The 19430-nt window shown below is 39.5% G+C and overlaps 1 protein-coding gene across 4 annotated transcripts in view; it reads left to right on the top strand.

Annotated features, from left to right (window-relative positions):
* Positions 1-19430, top strand: part of shank1 (SH3 and multiple ankyrin repeat domains 1) — a 61847-nt gene that overhangs the window by 20996 nt on the left and 21421 nt on the right. For all 4 annotated transcript variants that reach the window (XM_077555997.1, XM_077555994.1, XM_077555995.1 and 1 more), the window contains exons 3-15: positions 2713-2916; positions 3656-3727; positions 3846-3954; positions 5454-5608; positions 7296-7463; positions 7754-7870; positions 8713-8790; positions 8871-8937; positions 9287-9456; positions 9557-9681; positions 9851-10014; positions 11395-11508; positions 12183-12258. In XM_077555997.1, coding sequence (XP_077412123.1) covers positions 2713-2916; positions 3656-3727; positions 3846-3954; positions 5454-5608; positions 7296-7463; positions 7754-7870; positions 8713-8790; positions 8871-8937; positions 9287-9456; positions 9557-9681; positions 9851-10014; positions 11395-11508; positions 12183-12258 — 1619 coding nt within the window. The remainder of the gene's footprint in view (positions 1-2712; positions 2917-3655; positions 3728-3845; positions 3955-5453; positions 5609-7295; positions 7464-7753; positions 7871-8712; positions 8791-8870; positions 8938-9286; positions 9457-9556; positions 9682-9850; positions 10015-11394; positions 11509-12182; positions 12259-19430) is intronic.

Raw genomic sequence — 19430 nt, 5'->3', positions numbered from 1 at the left:
TGGCAACCAATGGTGACATCGGAGAAGCTGTCAGTAATCTCGTTAAAAAGAAAGCAAGAAAAATATTTGGTCTTCTTTCCGAGCTCAGCAAGATATAACAGCAAGCAGCATATCATGCACGGTCTTGTTTTAGTTCATTATTGGCTGCCCGTCAGTCATGTAGCCACAAACTGAAAAGCTACCAAATAAATCCAGATTTTTGTGACGATATTATCTTTTTTGATCTTTCTTAATTCAGCAAGCCGCATATCATGCACTGCTGGCTTTAGTTCTCTATTGTCAGACTGTCATGTAGCTACAGACTGAAAGGCAATAAAGGAATCATTTTTTTTGGTGAGGCCATCATCTTTCTGAGCTCTGCTGGACATGGCGAGGCAACAGCATATCATGCACTGTCTTGCTTACGTTATTTATTTTTTGCTCATCGTGTATTTACCAACTGAAGGGCAGAAAGTAATTCCAGATTTTTGCGACCATATCTTTTTTCTTCTTCTTGTTTAGTGAGACATAGTTGCCCGCCACATATTATGTACCTTCTTTATTTTGTACCTCATTTACTACCTGTCTGTTTATAAAGACTGCCTTAATCTCATCAACAGAAAGAGCAGATCAGTGTGCGGGAACTCTTTTAGAAAGAATGTTAGAAAGAAGCTTTACATAAGCCGTCTGCGAACGGGTGTCCTTGATGAGGAGGCGGAGGAGGAGGACGACGAGGAACTTGCCCACCGTCTTTATGATGGGCTCTAATTGGCGGAACGGGTGGAAGCGTCTCATTCCTGGAGGGACCGCCGCTCGATAGGCCGGCCGAAACGTCTTCTACGGCTTAAGAATCACCATTATCAGCGTTTTTATTTTCCCGACACGTCAACTGGAGAGCATACGTGTGTGCGTGTATTTGTGTGTGTATTTGTGTGTTTGCGGGAAACTGAGCCAAACTAATCATCACCATTTTCTCTCTCAATCGTTTGCCCTCCATTCTAACCCCCACCCCTTTCAATGCACACACTTAATACACACACGCACACACACACACACAAAGTACCCCATCTCTACGGGAAGTCTCTATGGCAACAAGCAGCTTGCTCGGCTAATGAACCGGTTGCCATGGTAGCCGTGCTGGCTGTGCGAGATGGTGAATAAAACTGAGGGAGAATGAATGTGATGCATAGACAACTCTGTGTGTGTGTGTGTGTGTGTGTGTGTGTGTGTGTCCTCCGCGAGGGCCAACCGTTGCGCGACAGTGCGGCGTCGCCGTGACAACAGTCGTCCTTCATGCTTTTTTGTATTGTGACTTCTACACTTTGCTGACAGCGCCTCTTTGAGTGTGTGTGTGTGTGTGTGTGTGTGTGTGCGTGTGTGTGTAAAGCCACACTGTACCGCCATTCATATTCTGTGCACCTTCTTCACTGGGATTGACCTATTTTGCTCTGCAAGCTGCCTCCCCCTGCTGCACGGAAGGGCCACTGCGACTCCTGTTTTCTTATCCCTTCCAAATTTGCTCCATTTAAATTGCTCATTCATTCAACAATAAATGTGATCATTCTAATTTCTTAGAAATTTAGTGGATAATGCTTACTCGTAATGTAAAGACATCAATGAAAAACAGTTGGAGTCAAATATTTGCAAGACTTTCCGTCCCCTTTTAGCCCCTCATGTCAATATTTATTACTCCATTATGTGGGGAGATGTTTGACAATGATTAAAGGAAAAGTATGAGAAAACAAACAACAACACTAATGTCAGCATTTTAAAAAATAATCAAAAACAAATGTATTTTCTTTTCTTTGTTTACATTACCAATGAAAAAATAAGAGTTTAAAAGTAAGGCCCTTTTTGTATTTACATATAATATATGTATCCAGATTTTTATACGTTAAAAAGGTCAGTACAAAAATAAGGCTTGTGGAAGTGGTTACATTCAAAATGGTTTAGAAAAAAAATAAATAAATATATATATATATATATATATAAACTTGAAAACGTTTCAGTTGAAAACTTAACACATTTTATCCAAAATATGGAGCTCTCTTGAGAGCCAGATGTAATCCCCCGCCCCTGTATTTATGTCCTTAAATTAAGCAATACATATAAAATATATATTAAAGAAAAATATTTAGAAAGCTAAGTGTCAACAAAAGAGGTTTCAGCTTAAGTTGTGTTTTTTAAATCTTAGATGCTTACACTTAGAGATTTTGCAATAAACTTTACAAGAGAACAGTTTTTACAGTTAATTTTTTTTTTAAGTTGGCCAATTTCCATGTTTTTATTTAGTACTTTATTTAACAAGGAATTTTCGATTTAGTTATTTGTTTATCCAATTGTTGTATTTATTTAACATTTGGCTATGATTATTTATTATTATTATACTTTTATTATTGTATTTGTGGTATATGTTGTATGTCTGATGTGATGTCCAGCACGTTGTTAGAATGGTTATTGAAAGATCTTTCTAGTCCAAAAAAGACCATTTAAGGCAATTTTGTCTTTTCTTTTTTTGTGTAGATAAGGCCAGGTGGGAGTAGTGTTCATCAACAAATTGTGCTACCTGCAAATATTTAGTGAAGAGAGGCCTTAAATTTACATCCGTGGCCTGAAAAAAAGTCTTTAAAACTCCTGCATTTGGTTTCCATGATCCTGATACTTAATACTGTCTGAAATGATGTCATTTCGATTCAGTGTTCCTCCTAAATTGCCCCGTTTGCCCCGCCTCAGAAATGCCTGCGCTTCAACCCGGACGCTACGGTGTGGAAGGCCAAGCAGCAGGTGTTGTGCTCGCTCACCGAGTCCCTGCGAGACGTCCTCAACTACGGCCTCTTCCAGCCCGCCACCGATGGCCACGACGCCAAATTCCTGGAGGAAGAGCGGCTGCTCAAGGAGTACCCGCAGTCTTTTGAGAAAGGGGTGCCCTATTTGGAGGTACGAACACACACTTAAAGAGCGGTGTCATGCACCGTCTCGTTTTGTTTCTTTATATGCATGTAACTACAAACTGAAAAGCAATAAATCTAGTAAATGTTGTCACTCTGACGTTAAGACAAATTAAGCAGCATATCATGCACTGTCTTGCTTTATTTATTTATTTTCCACCTGTCATGTCTAGGCAAATTGACAATTAAATAAAATCCAATTTTTATGGCATTAGTCTTATCGTCTTCCTGAATTCAAGACGTGTCAGCAAGCAGCATATCATGCACTGGCTTGCTCTCGTTGTTTTTTTGCCACCTGTTGTGTTGCTACAAATGGAAAAGCAGTCTTTTTTTTCTTGTCTTCCTGGCTTTCAGACATAACAGCAAGCAGCATATCATGTATAGTCTTGCTTTAGTTCTTTATAAGGTTTCCATCTTGTTGTTAACAACTGAAACACAACAAAGAAAATCCTAAGAATTGTTTTCTTATCTTCCAGGCTTTGAGTCATGGCTGCAAGCAGCATATCATGCACTGTCTTGCTTAAGTTATTCATTAAAAGTTCACCGTCCAGTACTTATAAACAACAAAGTAAATCCTGATTTTTGTGATATTTTCATCTTTTTCCTGTTTTCTTGACTTTTGGACAAAGCTTCAACCAGCATATCATGCACGATCATTACATTGAATGTGTCTCGTTTGATTTAAAGACAAAGAATGTGTAATAAGTGTTCTCTCTCTTTACTCTTAGTTCCGATATAAGACGCGAGTGTACAAGCAGACTAACCTGGATGAGAAGCAGCTGGCCAAACTGCACACCAAGGTGCGTAACTCAAAATTTTCACACAGCCCCCACCCCCCCAATTGCTATGTAATATACAGCATATGTGGTAGGGGGCGCCACTGCAATCTTACAATTGTTTGTGTCTGTCCACATGTAGGCCAGTCTGAAGAAATTCATGGACTACATCCAAACCAACGGTGTGGACAAGATGAGCAAGTTCTTGGACAAAGGACTCGATCCCAACTTCCAAGATGCCGACACCGGCGGTAAGCACAAAGCACAAGAACATAAAAGACGTTTTGGGAATAAAGCTATGTGTTTGCGGAGAACTCAGGTTGTCATATCTGCAACTGAATTGCATTAAGAGGCTTTTTATGCACTCTGAGAAGATTCAGTGATTATAAAAAATAAATAAATAAGAGTCAAATATGAACTTAACTCATTTGCTCCCAAAAATGTATAGAGGGAGTTAAAAAATGATCTAGTCCTACCCCTTATTCGTTTTTATGTTGATAAAATGATAAGGTCATGTATTTCAACAAAAGGAAATGTATAAACCTAGTCATATATACAAGTGCACTTTAAAATACGCACACAGTGACATTTGTGCATGAAATTAATAGACATACAGTATACCATAATACATTTATAAATCATATCCTCATACTCACATATACAATAGTGCCATGGTCCCAAAAACGTATTTATATGTTTTTTTTAATGCTAGAGCACACAGAAGGCTTTGATGCCGCCTCTGTACTAAAGAGGATGCTTAAAGCAATGGTAGTTATTACAAAAAACGGCCGGCAGGTGGCAGCAGAGTATAAGAGATCAACCAGGGCTATGTTGCAACAAGCTCTTTTCCCCAGTGTTTTCAACAAATTTGTGAATAATGATGAAACTTTGCTATATTCTAATGCTAATTGCTGCAAAACGGAAACAGATACAAATACATATTTTTTGGTAGGTTCCATGTTTTTATAGCAATAGAACACAATATTCTGTGGGCCCTGCAATATCAGTCAAAATCCAGTAAAACAGCCGGGAGCAAAGGAGATTGCTTCAGTGAAAATGGCTGGGAGTGAATGAGTTCACTGTTGGCTGTATACGTGGCACTAGTCAGTGTTCGTAATAACGTGCTACTGCTCACTTGGGCAGTTGCCAAAATGTAATGTAATATATACAAAAACCAGTAGGTGTCATTTGAAAATAATGAGTTATATTACTTGGTGAATGACTTAATTAGAAAGTGATGTCATACACATGTGCTGACTCAGCAAATTCACCGGCATTAAAATGAATAAGGATGAGATGAGTTGAGTAATTCACTTAATCCGAAAGCGTGATGCATAAGTGGTGCCATAATAGTAACGCCTTTTATGACCACGCGTCACTTTGCTCTTGGCGCCTCCTGCTGGTGTGTTGACACTCGCTTCGCAGTCAGCTTGTCACCGAGGGAGCGGGTGGCGACATGCTTACCGCCTCGTGTCAACAGCAGGGGGGTGCACTTTCTTTGCCGCACATACACACACAGGCTGCTTACAGTAACACTCAATATGTGTGTTTGTGAGCGAAATTTTTGTTACGTACAGTATACTGTACTCGTGTATTTTTTTTTGTTCCTACTTTAAGTGTGTTTGCTTGTGTGTGTTTATGAGTGTGTATGTTTTTGTGTTTGATTCTGTGTGGGCATTTGTACACGTTTGTGTCGGTGTGTATTTTAGCTCGTTTTGTGTTGATGCGCGTCCGTGTTTGTGTCCCGCAGAGACGCCGCTGTCGCTGGCCGTTCAGTGCGAGCCGGGCGGCGGCGAGCCCATCCGCGTGTTGGTGGAGGGAGGCGCCCACATCGACTTCCGTGCCAAAGATGGCCTCACGCCACTCCACAAAGCCGTCCGAGGTCACCGCCATATTGCCCTGCTGGTACAAACGCAACCACCTGATATATTCTAAATGTTTTCTTATTTTGCATTTCATTCTCGTGAGAGCGTTTTTAAATAAACGGACTCGCCCACGTTGTCACCCACACACACAAAGAACAATGTCACTTATTGTATTCCAGCATAAAACATGTTCAGATGTGCTAATAGGCAGCATTTGTGAAAAATTCAATAACTTTTGCTTTTTATAGTGGTGTTGATGAGAACATTTCGATTCTGTATTACATTTTTCATGTATACTAAAATGCATTAAAATTACATATGGAAGATTAATAATAAGTATAATATATTTTTTTAAAACTTTTTATCCTCATAACTTTAAAAGAGTAGGATTTCTATTGTGCTTTACATGTACGCATATCCTAATTAAAAGTAAGAAAATAACAATACCTTTAAATACATTTAAATTAATCCAAGTCAACAAATTTTTTTAATAATAACAATAATATATAATTTATATAGCACTTTTAATGTTTTTTAAGCAAATTTAAATGAAAAGTAAATAAGAAAATCTAATTAAATCAAATCAAAATGAACTAAATAATTGTTTTCATCATAGTTGGTTAAAAACATTCATTTTGACTTCTAGTTATTACAGTTAATGTTTTGTTTTTCTTTTCTTTTTTTAAAGACAATAAGGTTTGTGTTTTGTTTTTACCAGTTTCAGCGTTCACTGCAGCCTTCCTCAGGGCTCAGACGCTGTCATCTGACAGCTGTGACGTGGCCTCGTATCAGCTGATGTTTCTGGGCAGATTATTGTCTTTAAAAAAAAAAAGCAATGAATGTTGTTATCATAATAATCATAAGAAAACGTCTTTATATTGGTATCTTCGTGTTTACAAAGTCTAATTACAGCAAAATAAAAATCAAATAAAATTAACAATAACTATTGTAATGATCATAATTTATTTATGCATGCATTCAATAAAAAAAATGGAATAAAACAATAATCTCAATAAGAATAAAATGTTTTTATATTGCACATTTATGTCCACAAAAACGGATTAAAATTTAAAACAAGTGTTACTAATCATTAGGGATGTGTGAGTACCGATACCCGACCTTTTTTCAAGTTTTCGGAACTCGCAACAATAAGTGTATCGGCCACCCTGTTGTGGCCATTTTATGACGTGGAACTAGCAGTGAGAAATTAGAAGAATATAAAATTTTATATTTAGGATATACTGTATAGGTATTTCTTAAAATTATCTTTCATTGATTTTTGCTGCTCAAGTGTTGAGTCATCGGTATTGGTATCGGTCTGAAAACAAGTGGTATCGAACATACCTATTAATCATCATCTTATTAAGTATAGTTTTCAGGCACACAAAGCTGCGTTATATTTAAGCGATAAAAACATTTATCTTCAAGAAATACATGAAACTAATATTTATGATGAAATCAAGCGCTATATCGTATCTATTCTCTGATTGGTTGCAGTCCCACCTCCCTTTGCGCATGTTAATGGGCTCTGTGCACAAATCCACTACTTTATTTCCTGTCTTTCATGAGTAGACAATTTGATTAATCCAGGTGTGCCTGACCTCAGTAACCACGACGACAATGGTCAGACACACCTGGATTAATCAGTTTGTCCAATCATGAAAGGCAGGAAACAAAGGAGTGGTGTTAAATTATGTTTTTTTTTTAATGTGCAAATGTTGCCGCAGGTCCTGCTGTCTCTGGGCGCCTCCCCGGACTACAAGGACCGTCGGGGTCTGACGCCGCTGTACCACACTGTGCTGACAGGGGGCGACACCTCGTGCTGTGAAACGCTGCTGTACCACCACGCCAAGCTGGGCATCAGGGACGAGAACGGCTGGGACGAAACGCACCAGGTCCGCTCGTTTGCGTGTGCTTTCATCTTCATCCTCATCTTCTGTGTGTGTGTCCCCCATGTCAACCATCTGTCCGCCACTCAAGTCAACGCCTCCCGGGAGGAATTCAGGTAGCTCCATCCTCATCGTCATCAGTGATCGAAAGAATGAATGAATGAAGCCATTGTCACGGTGTGTGTAAACTTGAGTTTGAGTGTGTGGGTGCCAGCGCATGACAACGTGCGTGCGTGTGAAAGCGTCTAAAGTTGTGCATGGGTGCGTGTGCACGTGTGTTTGCTTTTGCCCCTCAGGCGTGTCAGAACGGCAACTCTCAGCACCTGGAGCACCTCCTCTTCTACGGGGCCGACTCCACCTTCCAGAATGCATCTGGAAACACTGCCTTGCACATATGCGCTTTATATAACAAGGTACGCGTTGTGTAATATTTCATACCTTTACATTTCCCAAGTGCATGTTGTCCAAAACATTAGGTACATCAAATGAGATTCATGTGGAAAACTATATGATTGACGAACATCCTAACTCTATCAACCCGACTAACCCCAAAGCCTTCTAGTTAGGCGTACCTAATGTTATGGCCAGCTTTTTTACTATAAGGCAACAGAGCAGTGCTTTTCAAATAGGGGGGCGGGGCACAGTGCAATGCCGAGGGGGGGGGGGGGGGGGGTGGATGTCATTAGCTTGTGACCCCAGAGAACATGTTTTTTATAATTATTTTATTTGTTTATTATTTAGATTTTTATTTTTGCTGTACTAGAAGGATAAGAATACAGCAAAATAAATAAAATAATATAAGAAATAAAGGATAATGCAGAAATAATAATAAATAATATAAATGTTATAATAAGATAAATCAAATTATAATGATGAATAATAAAGAAATATAAGAAATAAAGAATAACAAAGAAAAATAAATAAGTACAGAGTAAAGTGTAATTGCACATCCACTACAGTAGGTGGCAGTAGCGGTCTCATTGTCAGAGAATGTCTATAGGCTCCTCTGCAGAGGTTTACGTAAAATAACATCCATTCCTTTATTTAACCAGGTTAAAAAAAAAAAAAAGTCATTGAGATTAAAAAACTATTTTCCAAGAGCCAAAATAATTTTATAGACAAATGAAACTGTTTATATTTGTGGTGGAGGGTTGAGGTGATATTTTCTTCTTCCTTGCAGGGACTTAACAAAAACAATTGCATAGCAGTGCAATTCATGCACATTAATCTGTCATTTTTACAAATATTTTTTTAGGAAAGCTGTGCACGAATTCTGCTCTACCGAGGTGCCAACAAGGAGACAAAGAACAACAGCGGCCAAACACCCTTTCAGGTAATACTCGATTACTTTTGTGTCTTTTCTTAAAGCACAAAAGCAGAAATTTTAAGCCATTTGTGATGTCATTCGATCAGGTGGCCGTCATGTCGGGTAATTTCGAGCTGGGGGAGATCATCAAAAACCACCGGGATGCGGATGTAGGTTAGTCTTTTGCTCGCTTACTTGACATTTTTCTCAGTTGAAAAAACTAAAAGAATATTTTGGTTTGTTCAAGTAGAAAGCAAGATGAGGTTTTGCTAGAAAAATTAATGAGGCCCTAACACTTTAATTCCTAACCCCCTGATCCTAATTCTAATTCTAACCCTAACCTCTGACGGCCGAATGCTACTTGTAATGATCACACTTTAACTCCTTAATCTCCTAACCTTACTCCCTTAACCTGAACCACCTTACCTTCCTCCCCAAACGTAACTCTCCAATCATCTCTCACGCTTCCCACCCAACGCTAACTTCCTTAACCCACCCCGCACCCCTAACCCTCACCCGCCAGTTCCCTTCGTGGAGTCTCCAAAGTACGCCCCCCAGAGGCGCGAGAGCACGCACACCCTGACGTTGCCTCACCCTCACCCGTTCCTGCGCGCCAACAGTGACAGCAGCATGAACTTACCCGACTGGATGGCCATGCCCAACTCGCTGAGCACCAACATCGTCTCTGTGCAGGTATCCACCTTTGGGACTTTGACACTTTGATATCTTTCAGTCCCTCCCAAGTCTCAAATGTATGATATGTAACGGGACTAATTGACGTTTTCCCTCGCAGGGATTCAAACACACAGGAACCATACGCAGCTCCAGCAGCCCCCGAGGGGCCAGGACACGATCCCCGTCCCGAGGCAGGATGGGGGACAAGGAGGACCGCAGCCGGCAGCAGAGTCGCAAACAAGGGTGAGGAGGGAACGACTTTTGGTTTCAAATCGAACCTCAAAAGTACAACCCATTGTCTTCGTAATTTGAATTTTTCCTAGAGGATTAACTGTTTAAAGTACATGGACAAAAATGGAGTTAGCCCACCGAGTGTCTCATTTTGGCTGTATGTTGAAATGTTCCCCTCCAGGCCCGCTGCCGCCCCTGCCGCCACCGGCTCAGCCAGCACGCAGACGGCAGGCCAGCGTCGGCGCCTGTACAGCGCCGTGCCGGGACGCGTCTTTGTGGCCACGCGAGCGCATTCAGCCCAGGGAGAGCGGGAAATTAGCTTCAGCAAGGGCGACAAGGTCAAAGGTCAGCACCGAGGGTCCGCCCGTCGAAGCCGAACAAACGTTGGCGTGAAAACATTTTGAACCATTCTAGAAATGTCTTTAAGCGAACACGCCTGCAAATTGTCGTTGTTGAGCTACAAGGACCGTTTTAGTAAATGGCAGTAGTGAAATTTGAATTTTCATGGTGAAATTTAACAAAATTAAGTACATTTTTATTTACATTTATTACATTTTATTATTTTGATAATGATTATTTTTTTAATATATTTTAAATGTTTTTTTTCCTCTTTTGCCTTTTTTTGTATTTCAGTATATTCTATTACATTCATATTTTTGTAATCCATCATAATTTTGTATTGTTTTTCAAATAAATCACATTTTCGTTGGAATTTATGGTCAGGATTTTTTTTTTAATGGAAATTATAGTTTTTTTTTATTATTCTATTGTAATTGGATTAACTGCTCCCAGCCATTTTCACTGAAGCAACCCCCTTCGCTTCCGGCTGTTTTACTGGATTTTGACTCATTTTGCAAGGCCCTCAGAATATTTTGTTATATTATATAAAAAGTATTTTTCTATCTGTTTCCGTTTTGCAGCAATTAGCATTAGAATATAGCTCAGTTTCATCATTATTCACAAATCTGTTTAGAACTGTGAGTTTTTCAATATGGCCCTGGTTGATCTCTTTTGCTCAGGCACCACTTTTTGTCGAATAACTACCATTTCTTCAACCGTTCTCTGCAGTTGAGAGGCTGCATCAAAGCCTTCTGTATGCTCTGGCATAATTTTATTTATTTATTTATTTATTTATTTATTTATTTATTTGCGTATTAATGCGTCTTTGGGACACTTAAAACCTTTACAATTTATGTTTTTGGGAGCAAATGAGTTAAATGTGTTTGTATTTTATTCAATTTTACAGTAATTCGAGTCAAACCTACGCTGTCATATTTTTTCAATTACATTTATTGTATTTTGTTCTTTTTTCATTTTTTTTTACTGTCATTTTACTTGCTGTATTTCCTCCCATTTTATGTCATTTAAACTTTTTTTCATTTTTTTTCTAGTGCGTTTTTTAATTAGAACTTTTATGGCGGCATTTATCAGAGGTGATGAAGTAAGTGGACACAACTGATTCAAGTTCTGGGCCAGATCCAGATCTGGCATTAGATCCTGTTCCGGTGTAACCTCCAGAGTTCTTGTTCCTAATCCTGTTTGTGAGTGAGTGGAAGGTGTCGCCAGGTACATTATGTCCAGTATGTGGTGGTTGTATGTTGTAGGCATGCACATATGTATGTCTGTGTCTGTTGTCTGTGATTATGTATGTCGTGTTGTTGTTGTTTTTTCCCTCCTTTATTATTATTATTAATCACGTGGTGGTTTTGTGTGTGTTTTGAGTAGTGTTGAGCGTGGGCGAAGGCGGCTACTGGGAGGGAACGGTCCGCGGTCGCACCGGCTGGTTCCCCTCCGACTGTGTGGAGGAAGTCTTGCTTCGAAGTCAAGAAGCCCGATCAGGTCCGTTTGAGCTTATTTATTTAATTATTTTCCATTTGTATCAAAGTCAACATTTAAAAAATATATATATTTTTTATTTATCTTTAAGTTCACCTAAAGAAGCTTGATCAGGCCAGCTTTATTTCAAATGTTTATTTTTTTGTGTTAAATACTTTTTTTTTTTTTTATTCTGTTATTATTTTACTTTGATTTCAATTCCTTTTTAAATGACTTTTCTATGATTTCACTTTTAAATCAAAAAGCCCAAACAGGTCATTTTTATTTTTTATTTTTCTAAGCATTTTTAATTTTTTTATGCTATTTGATTTTTTTTTAGATGATTTCAATTCCAGTTAAGCCAAGAAGCCAGATCAAATCATTTTTATTGAAACATTTTTATTTTAGTTTACCTTTATATTTATTTTATATTTATGTATTTTGTATTTCTTTTTTTAGAAACCCCAAAAATCTTCAAAAAAAAAAAATCCCGCTGACAAACATTCAATACACATTTTCCATTAATATCGGGGGGGAAAGCGAAACTTCCACCCAACTCTAACTCCACCGCCAAAATAAAATATTATAAAATATTTGTAAAAAATACAATAACCAAACTGCGAGTATGCGGCGTTCGACTGTACATGTATTAACATAATGGATGTGCTCTTTTTTTCCCCTCATGATTGTGACTTCAGAGAGCCGCGGTGAGCGTGCCAAGCGTTTGTTCCGTCACTACACGGTGGGCTCCTACGACAGCTTTGATGCTCCCAGGTAAGAACAATTCTCCATGGCGCCACCTACAGTTGCACCGGGTTATTTCGTCCTTGTAGTAGTGAGCGTGTGTGTTCATGTGTTTGGACATGCAGCACATGCTGAGTCACTCTGCTTCTGTTGTTGTTGTGACTGTGACTGTGATGTGTTGTGACTGTGGGGCGCGGGACACCGTTTCCCTGGAGGAGGTACCAGCTGTTAGAGGTTTAGCGTGATGGCGGGGGGTGGTGGTGATAGGCATGCCATGCCAGCTGTTCACCTAATTTCAGGTTGACTTCTGCACACTACTTTTTAAATAGAACTCCTGCTCAGTTTCCCCCTAAAATGATCTATTAGCTGCTAACTAATTCTAAGATACTGCCAACATGTTAAGGATTAAAAAAAAAAAAGTTCATTTATACAAGTATCTGACTTAAGGGCAAGATGTAAAATTCTTATCAATCTGCTTTGTCTCCTTGTCTACTCTGTTTACTATCTTACGATATGTTAGCATAGCAACTGCTAGCATTTTAATAGTTCATTTATTTCCATTTAAAATGGTACTTGAGTTGCTTGAGCGCCTTTTGGACAACACTTCCTACCAGCATGCTAGCATTGTAATTGTATCTCTCCGTGAGCGGTGTTTATGAATCAGCCTTAGCTCTTCTTTCAACGAGGTTGCTAACGTACTCAAAGTTAGTGTACCATTTTAGTATGTTAGCATTTTACTCATTCTCATTCAAAAAGAAAAAGAAAAAAAAGTACCTGATGACAGAGCAATGTAAAATCCCTATCAATCTGCCTTCCTGCGATCTTGCAATATGCTAGCATACCACCTGCTAGCGTATTAGCATTGAGCATGTCATATGTTAGCATTTTAACAATGTAGAAATCTCTGTTTTATGCTTTACATGTATTATTTACACGATCCCCACCTCTAATTTCAATATCTGACTCATCTTCTTCTCTGGCTAAGTGTGTTTGTCTCCGACAGTGTCATATTTTATTGATGTTAAAATGCTTTTCGTCATGGTGGGAAATTCAAGCGGTGGCTTTTAGTCCGCCACGGTAGCCTACACGGGTCAAATCCCCCACTGACGCTCCTGTCATCCGTGACCATCGCCGCCTACCTCCGTTGTTTTTTAATTTAACCGAGAACCCCCCATGCATTTTTTAATTGTCCGGCCATCACCCGCTCTCCCCTGTGGTGTCTCCATCTGGAGGCCACACGGTGAAGGGCAACAAAGGGGACACTTTTTTGTTTTAATGCAAAATACCAGGCAGTCCACTTTGAACATCTTGACTCTCAAGAGTTCTCCACAATTACAATCGTTTACATTTCCCCTCAAAAAGCATATTATTATTATTATTATTATTATAAATAAAAACATAATAATGAAAATTGTCATGTTTTTTGTTTGAAAAAAAAAAAACACTGCTTTTGTTGAGTACCTGGATTTTTTTGAGAAAAAAAAAAAAGCCAATTTTTTGTCTCTGTTAGCTAAACCGATGCTAAAGGACAAAGTATTGAAATACAGTCAAGTGTTCTGCCTGTGCTTCATCTCTTTATTGGAGTCAAAAAGAAGCTAGTTTCTTCATTATCTATTTTTTCTAAATTAATCCGGTTATCAGAATTTTATTCTGCCAAATATGGGAATCGACATCAGACTAAAAAATCCATATGGGTCGGGCCCTACTAAATACATTAACAATTAAGATTTAGCCAGTGATCTGTAAATGCAATTTGGGTAGTCTTGTTGTCGAGCGTTCCCCGAAGAGTCCTCGTGAAGCTCCCCAAGCAAATGTCGTAAAGCGGCCTGAGCGCTGATGACTTCTCCGGTGTCCTCGTCTGACCTGCCGCCGGCCCTCCAATGATCTCATGCGGAGGAGATGAACAGACCGCATGAGTTCATGCGTATAACAGCTCGCTCCTCCAACTCCGGCAAAGATAATCAGTGGCAGAATTTGCCTACCAGCGCTGACTGACTGCTTATCTGGAGAAAAATCCTGCAGTCCTTGCGTGTGTGTTTTGTTTTTGTTTTGTTTTTTTATCTCAAAAGGTGATCTGAAGTGCTAATGCTGCATTCGAGGAAACTGGGAAATTGTGGCTTTCGACGAGGAAATGCAAAATCGGTTTAGGTGGGCTCACACCAAATAGTCGTCAGCCATTATGGCTCCGCTCACTAGAGCTTTAAGAGGATCTGGACGGACAGCTGTGTGTCGGTCAGGGGTGGGCTGAGGTGGCCATCTGGCGAGCCGGGCGCACGGCCAACGTGCCCCGCAGACCGCTGGGCGGGTATCTTGTGCCCGCTGCTCTTTGTCAACAACTGTCGAGTAAAACAGTCTCACTAATCACCCTCACATCATTGCTGAGGAACTTGGCAACTTTTCCGACGACGGCCAGTCGGACTCAATCGTTGAATTGAAAAACATTACATAAATAATAAAATAATAAATGGCTGCGTCCTCGTGTCATGTTGCTCGACTATTTTCTTTGTTTTGAGAGAAAAAATGTGAAAAAGCGAGAGAGCAGGGTTGGCCAACTTTAATGATGACGAAGGCCACAATTTTTTAAATCGCGACAAAGGGGGGGTCACATAGCAACACGCATTTCCTAATCAGGTGTATGACAAAAAATGACATTTATACAAATATTGACAAAAAAAATACTGTCGTGAAAAGTATATTATTAGTATAACTGAAATCCATCGAAATGCATTGGATTGGGGGAAAAAAATCATCGCCAAAAATTCTTCAAAAGATGCTGATAAATCTAAACAAATTGAACTAAACTCCGCCCCCAACCCTTAAAAAAATGTTTAAAAAAATAATTTGAAAAAAAATCCACAAATAGGTGAGCCTGCGAGGAAACGTTTATAAAATGTACTGTAGTCTTAATGCTAACAGAAAATGCCAAACGCCATATACCGGGCGTATTTTCTTTATCCTTTGTGAATGGCAACTAATATTACTATTATTATTATTGTAACTGAATTCTATCTATGTCTGTGTTATAGATGGAGGCCCAAAACTTTATCTTATCAAAATACAAAAATCATTGTGAGTGCGTTAATGTATTAATGGCATTTCTATTCATTTTAATGGATAAAGCTGATATGAGAAACAAGTGTTTTGAGTAACAAATATGGTCATGGAAGACATTCAATTTGTAAATCAAGGTCCAGTTGTTACTGGCTCGTAATGGTTGACGTCCATCTAAACAACCGACGGCCAATTTTCACTATTGTCACACATCACAAAGCCACTTCAATATCATCTTGTATTGATTTGCACTCTTACGATATATTTTTGGAATGTCGTGATATTGTTGTTTTCCAAAAGTATTGGGACAGCAGGCCATTCATGACACGACAGGAACTCAAAAGATGGTTTGTTGGATTTGTGGCTTGTCATGTTACTAAAAAATAATAATAATAATTACCCTGGCTGGCTGCACAAAGTCCTGATATTGGATCTGTATCCTGATTTATCCCGAGTGCCGGATTTGTTCCAAATTAGCCTTCAAAGATTTCCGTCGCCCTGCTGAGAGGGACAAAGAGAGGCATGCAGATGGCGCTTTGATATGACTTCATAGTCTAATTGTCATACCGCAGAGTCCTTGACGCCTGGATGGAAACTGGCCAACGGCGCGCACACACACACACACGCAAGGGCATGCATATTCATGGGAAAAGAGTGAAAGTTATAGTCATTATTACGACCCAAATTGAGCAAAGAATTTGTGTAAAAATATATTTGTGATATATTTTTTTAAACAATAAGACATAATAGGATAACCTTTATTATTCCCACATTGGGGAAATATGGAAAAAATGTGTTGTTTTTCTGGAAATAAGGCACAATCTTTTCAAATGTTATGTATTTTCAGATAAAAAGTCATTAAATTATGCAAATCAAGACACATTTTCTCCCAAAAAGAGAATTCAGGAATGAGTAGTAATCATTTGTAATTGATTTTTTTTATTTTAATTAGGATAAAAGTTTATTTTTTGCAAAAGGGTGTAATGTTAAAATAAAATTTTATTTAAAAATTAATATAGATTAGAGTTTAGGGGAGAAAATGAAGTTATCTTAATGAGGCATAATAAAATGGGATAATATTACTAAATATTAACTATTTTCTTTTTTTACAAAGTCATACAAGCATAATGAAGCATACGACGACGTATTAGGGCCACGTATAAATATATATATTTTTTTAGAGGGCGGGAGCAATATTCTGAGAAAAAAACGTGTACATTTGCGAGTTTATAAAGTAACAAATTTGCGAGAGAAAAAAATCTAAAACTTACGAGAAATAACGTAGCTCAGGCTTCCAAATAAGGAGATAGTAATTGCTTTAGCATAGATTAACCATATGATAAGCATTCGCTCTTTGAAGCGATGTGTACGGCCACTGGCCAGCGACAAAGACGCCTCACTTTGCGAAGGTCCACACCCGGACGATCAAGCATTTAAGTTAATTTGTTAAAATCTATATTGTACATTTATGTTTCCAGAATTATTATTTATACGTTCAAACATTTTGGTGTGTTTTTTTTGTACGAGTATCTAAGTTGATGTGTCGAATCTGCTGCTCTCCGTCATTCACTAGCATTTACCTAAAGTATGCTAGCATCTGATTGGTTAGTGTTAGTCAGCTGATAGGGGATCAGGAAGTGTTGTCGCTCTGGCTGCGGTGAATGACGAGTAAAGTTTAAATTTAAAAATGAATCTCTCTCCATCCTGCCTTTTCATTTTATAAACAGTGTCCCATTAACCATCAACGAATCCTCACATGATTAGACTATAGCTACGCTTCTCGTAAGTTTCTGAGGTTTTTTTATCGCAAATTTGCCACTAATTTGCGAGAGAGAAAAACTCGTAAATTTGCGAGTTTATAAAGTGGCAAATTTGTGAGTTTTTTTCTCTGAACATTGGCCCTCTAAAAAATATATATATTTATACGTGGCCCTAATACGCCATTGTGGAAGACCCCCCCCCCCCCCCCCAAAAAAAAAAAAATCTGAAGATAGTGTTACCTTTTCGAGAGGAAGTAGTAAATCAATTTGAGTGTTGTAATCTTTAAAATTAAGTCTTTTTTTTTTTTTTTGCACCAGGAAAAATTTTTTTTAAGTTGGATAAAGTCTTTTTTAAAGGCATAATAAGAAAATACCTTTTTGGGAGAATTAAAAGACTGCTGGAGTATTCCAAAATAATACGTATTGTAAGTAATAAAATTGCAACAAAATTTTTTTATTGTCCCAAATGGCGGTTTGAAATGACTTCATAGCCTAATTGTCATACCGCAGAGTCCTTGACGCCTGGCTGGAAACTGGCCAAACATGCGCGCACACACACACACACACACACACACACACGCACGCACACACACACACACAGTCGCACAATCATGCGAGAGGAGTGCCGCCGAGAGCTGCGATGGTCTGCGAGTGCGAGAGATGAGGAGAATGTAAGCAGGGAGGGAAGAAGAAGTACTGGAAGGAAGGAAGGATGGATGAAGGCGAAGGGGGTGCATGATGGAGGAGGGCGCGCGCCTCGATGCAGGACGACTCGGTAGTCGGCCACTCGGACTGAAATGGTGATGATGATGATGGTGATGATGTGAGTTTACGCCGCCTCTTCCTCTTCTTCCTGTCCGTCCCATTCATGTTGTTTGGTGACGATGCGCACGCATAGAAACAAAATGGTTGTGCATCAATAAGGGAGGGATGGGTGGAGGTGGGGAGGGGTGTGACCACGGTATGGTCTGCTTTCATGGACAAATGCAGAAATATGAGAATATTTATTGATAAGGAAATTCTGAGGATTTAGTCCAGTTGTTGCGCCGCTATACTCTATTCTATAGCAAATATTAAGTAGTATACTAGAGATAGACCGATATGTTTTTTTTCCAGGGCTGATACCAATGCTGGTTATTAGTAGTCAAGGAGGCCAATATTTGAAGCCGATATTCATTTTCAGTAAAAAAAAAAAAGGTGTGTTTGGGTGGGGGGGTGGTGTGGATACTGGCGTCAGAATTTTTAAAAAATAAAAATGTCAATCTTGACTATGTTGTAATGTTTTAATAAAGCATGTTTATTGAACAATTTTTCTGACTTTTCCAAATGTAGATTTTTTTTTATCCTAGACTTAGACAATAGACTTCATTTTAAATTTCTAAAAAAATATATATATTAGGGAGCTTCCAAAGTTATCAGTACATGTTAAAAAGTTAAATGGAAACTTAAACAAGTAAATACCATAGCTTTCTACAGTAAATATATTTTTTCTCCCAAATTTAAAAATACCTGAAATCTTAAACTTTCACATGTCTTTTTTTTTAATGTTGAACTGTATGCTGCGCTGCTTTTTATGAATGGGACTTCATGACAGTCAAATGATTGAATACGTGTGCTTGCAAGTGTGTGTGTGTGTGTGTGTGTGTGTGTGTGTTTGCGTGCGGGGCCCGCCCCCTTCCTTGCAGAAAGCCAGTCACCTCTCTCCAAAGCATCTCCCTCCTTCCTTCCGCCACCTCCCTCCTTCCCTCCGTCCTCCCCTCCCTGTCGCATCCAACGCAGCCCGCACTCGCCTTGCCGTCTTTTTAAGCATGAAGGGGCTGGGGGAGTGCGGCCCTCTCCCACTCCCGTCCTCCTCCTCCTCTTCTTCCTCCTGTCCTCCTCCTCCTCCTCCTCGCCTTTCGCCTCTCGCCGCTGTCGAGAAGGAGAGGGAGGGGAGGAAATGGCGGCGGGGGCATGCGGCGAGGAGGATCGCTCCCGCTCCCTCTCCCTCTCCTCCTCCTGGCCGATGCTGGGCCCGATGAATCGGAGCATCTGGTTCATTTACAGGTACCCGTCCAAGCTTTTTTTTTTCCCTTCTTGTTTTAAACACCCGCTACCTCCTCTCCATCCTTCCGTCGCCGTGGTAGCTCGAAAGGCGGGAGTCGTAAGGTTTGGCGTCATGGCTGGCACCATCGATTGACAGATGTTGCGGTGCCTGGATGTGTTTTGATTTTGTGCGTGTGTTTGAGAGTGAGGCACGTGTGCCAGCGTTTGACTGAATGAACATGCGTGTGAAGGCGCGCACTGGCGGTGTCACGCCTGTGTGGATTGATGGCATGTTGTTTGTGCGGTGATGTTGTTGTGTGTTTATCAGTGCGTGCGAGTCTCCATCATGCAGTCAAAGGCAAGCTG

This window comes from Vanacampus margaritifer, chromosome 2 (assembly GCF_051991255.1).
Source record: "Vanacampus margaritifer isolate UIUO_Vmar chromosome 2, RoL_Vmar_1.0, whole genome shotgun sequence".
NCBI lineage: Eukaryota > Metazoa > Chordata > Actinopteri > Syngnathiformes > Syngnathidae > Vanacampus > Vanacampus margaritifer.
This window is presented reverse-complemented; position numbering and strand designations above follow the sequence as displayed.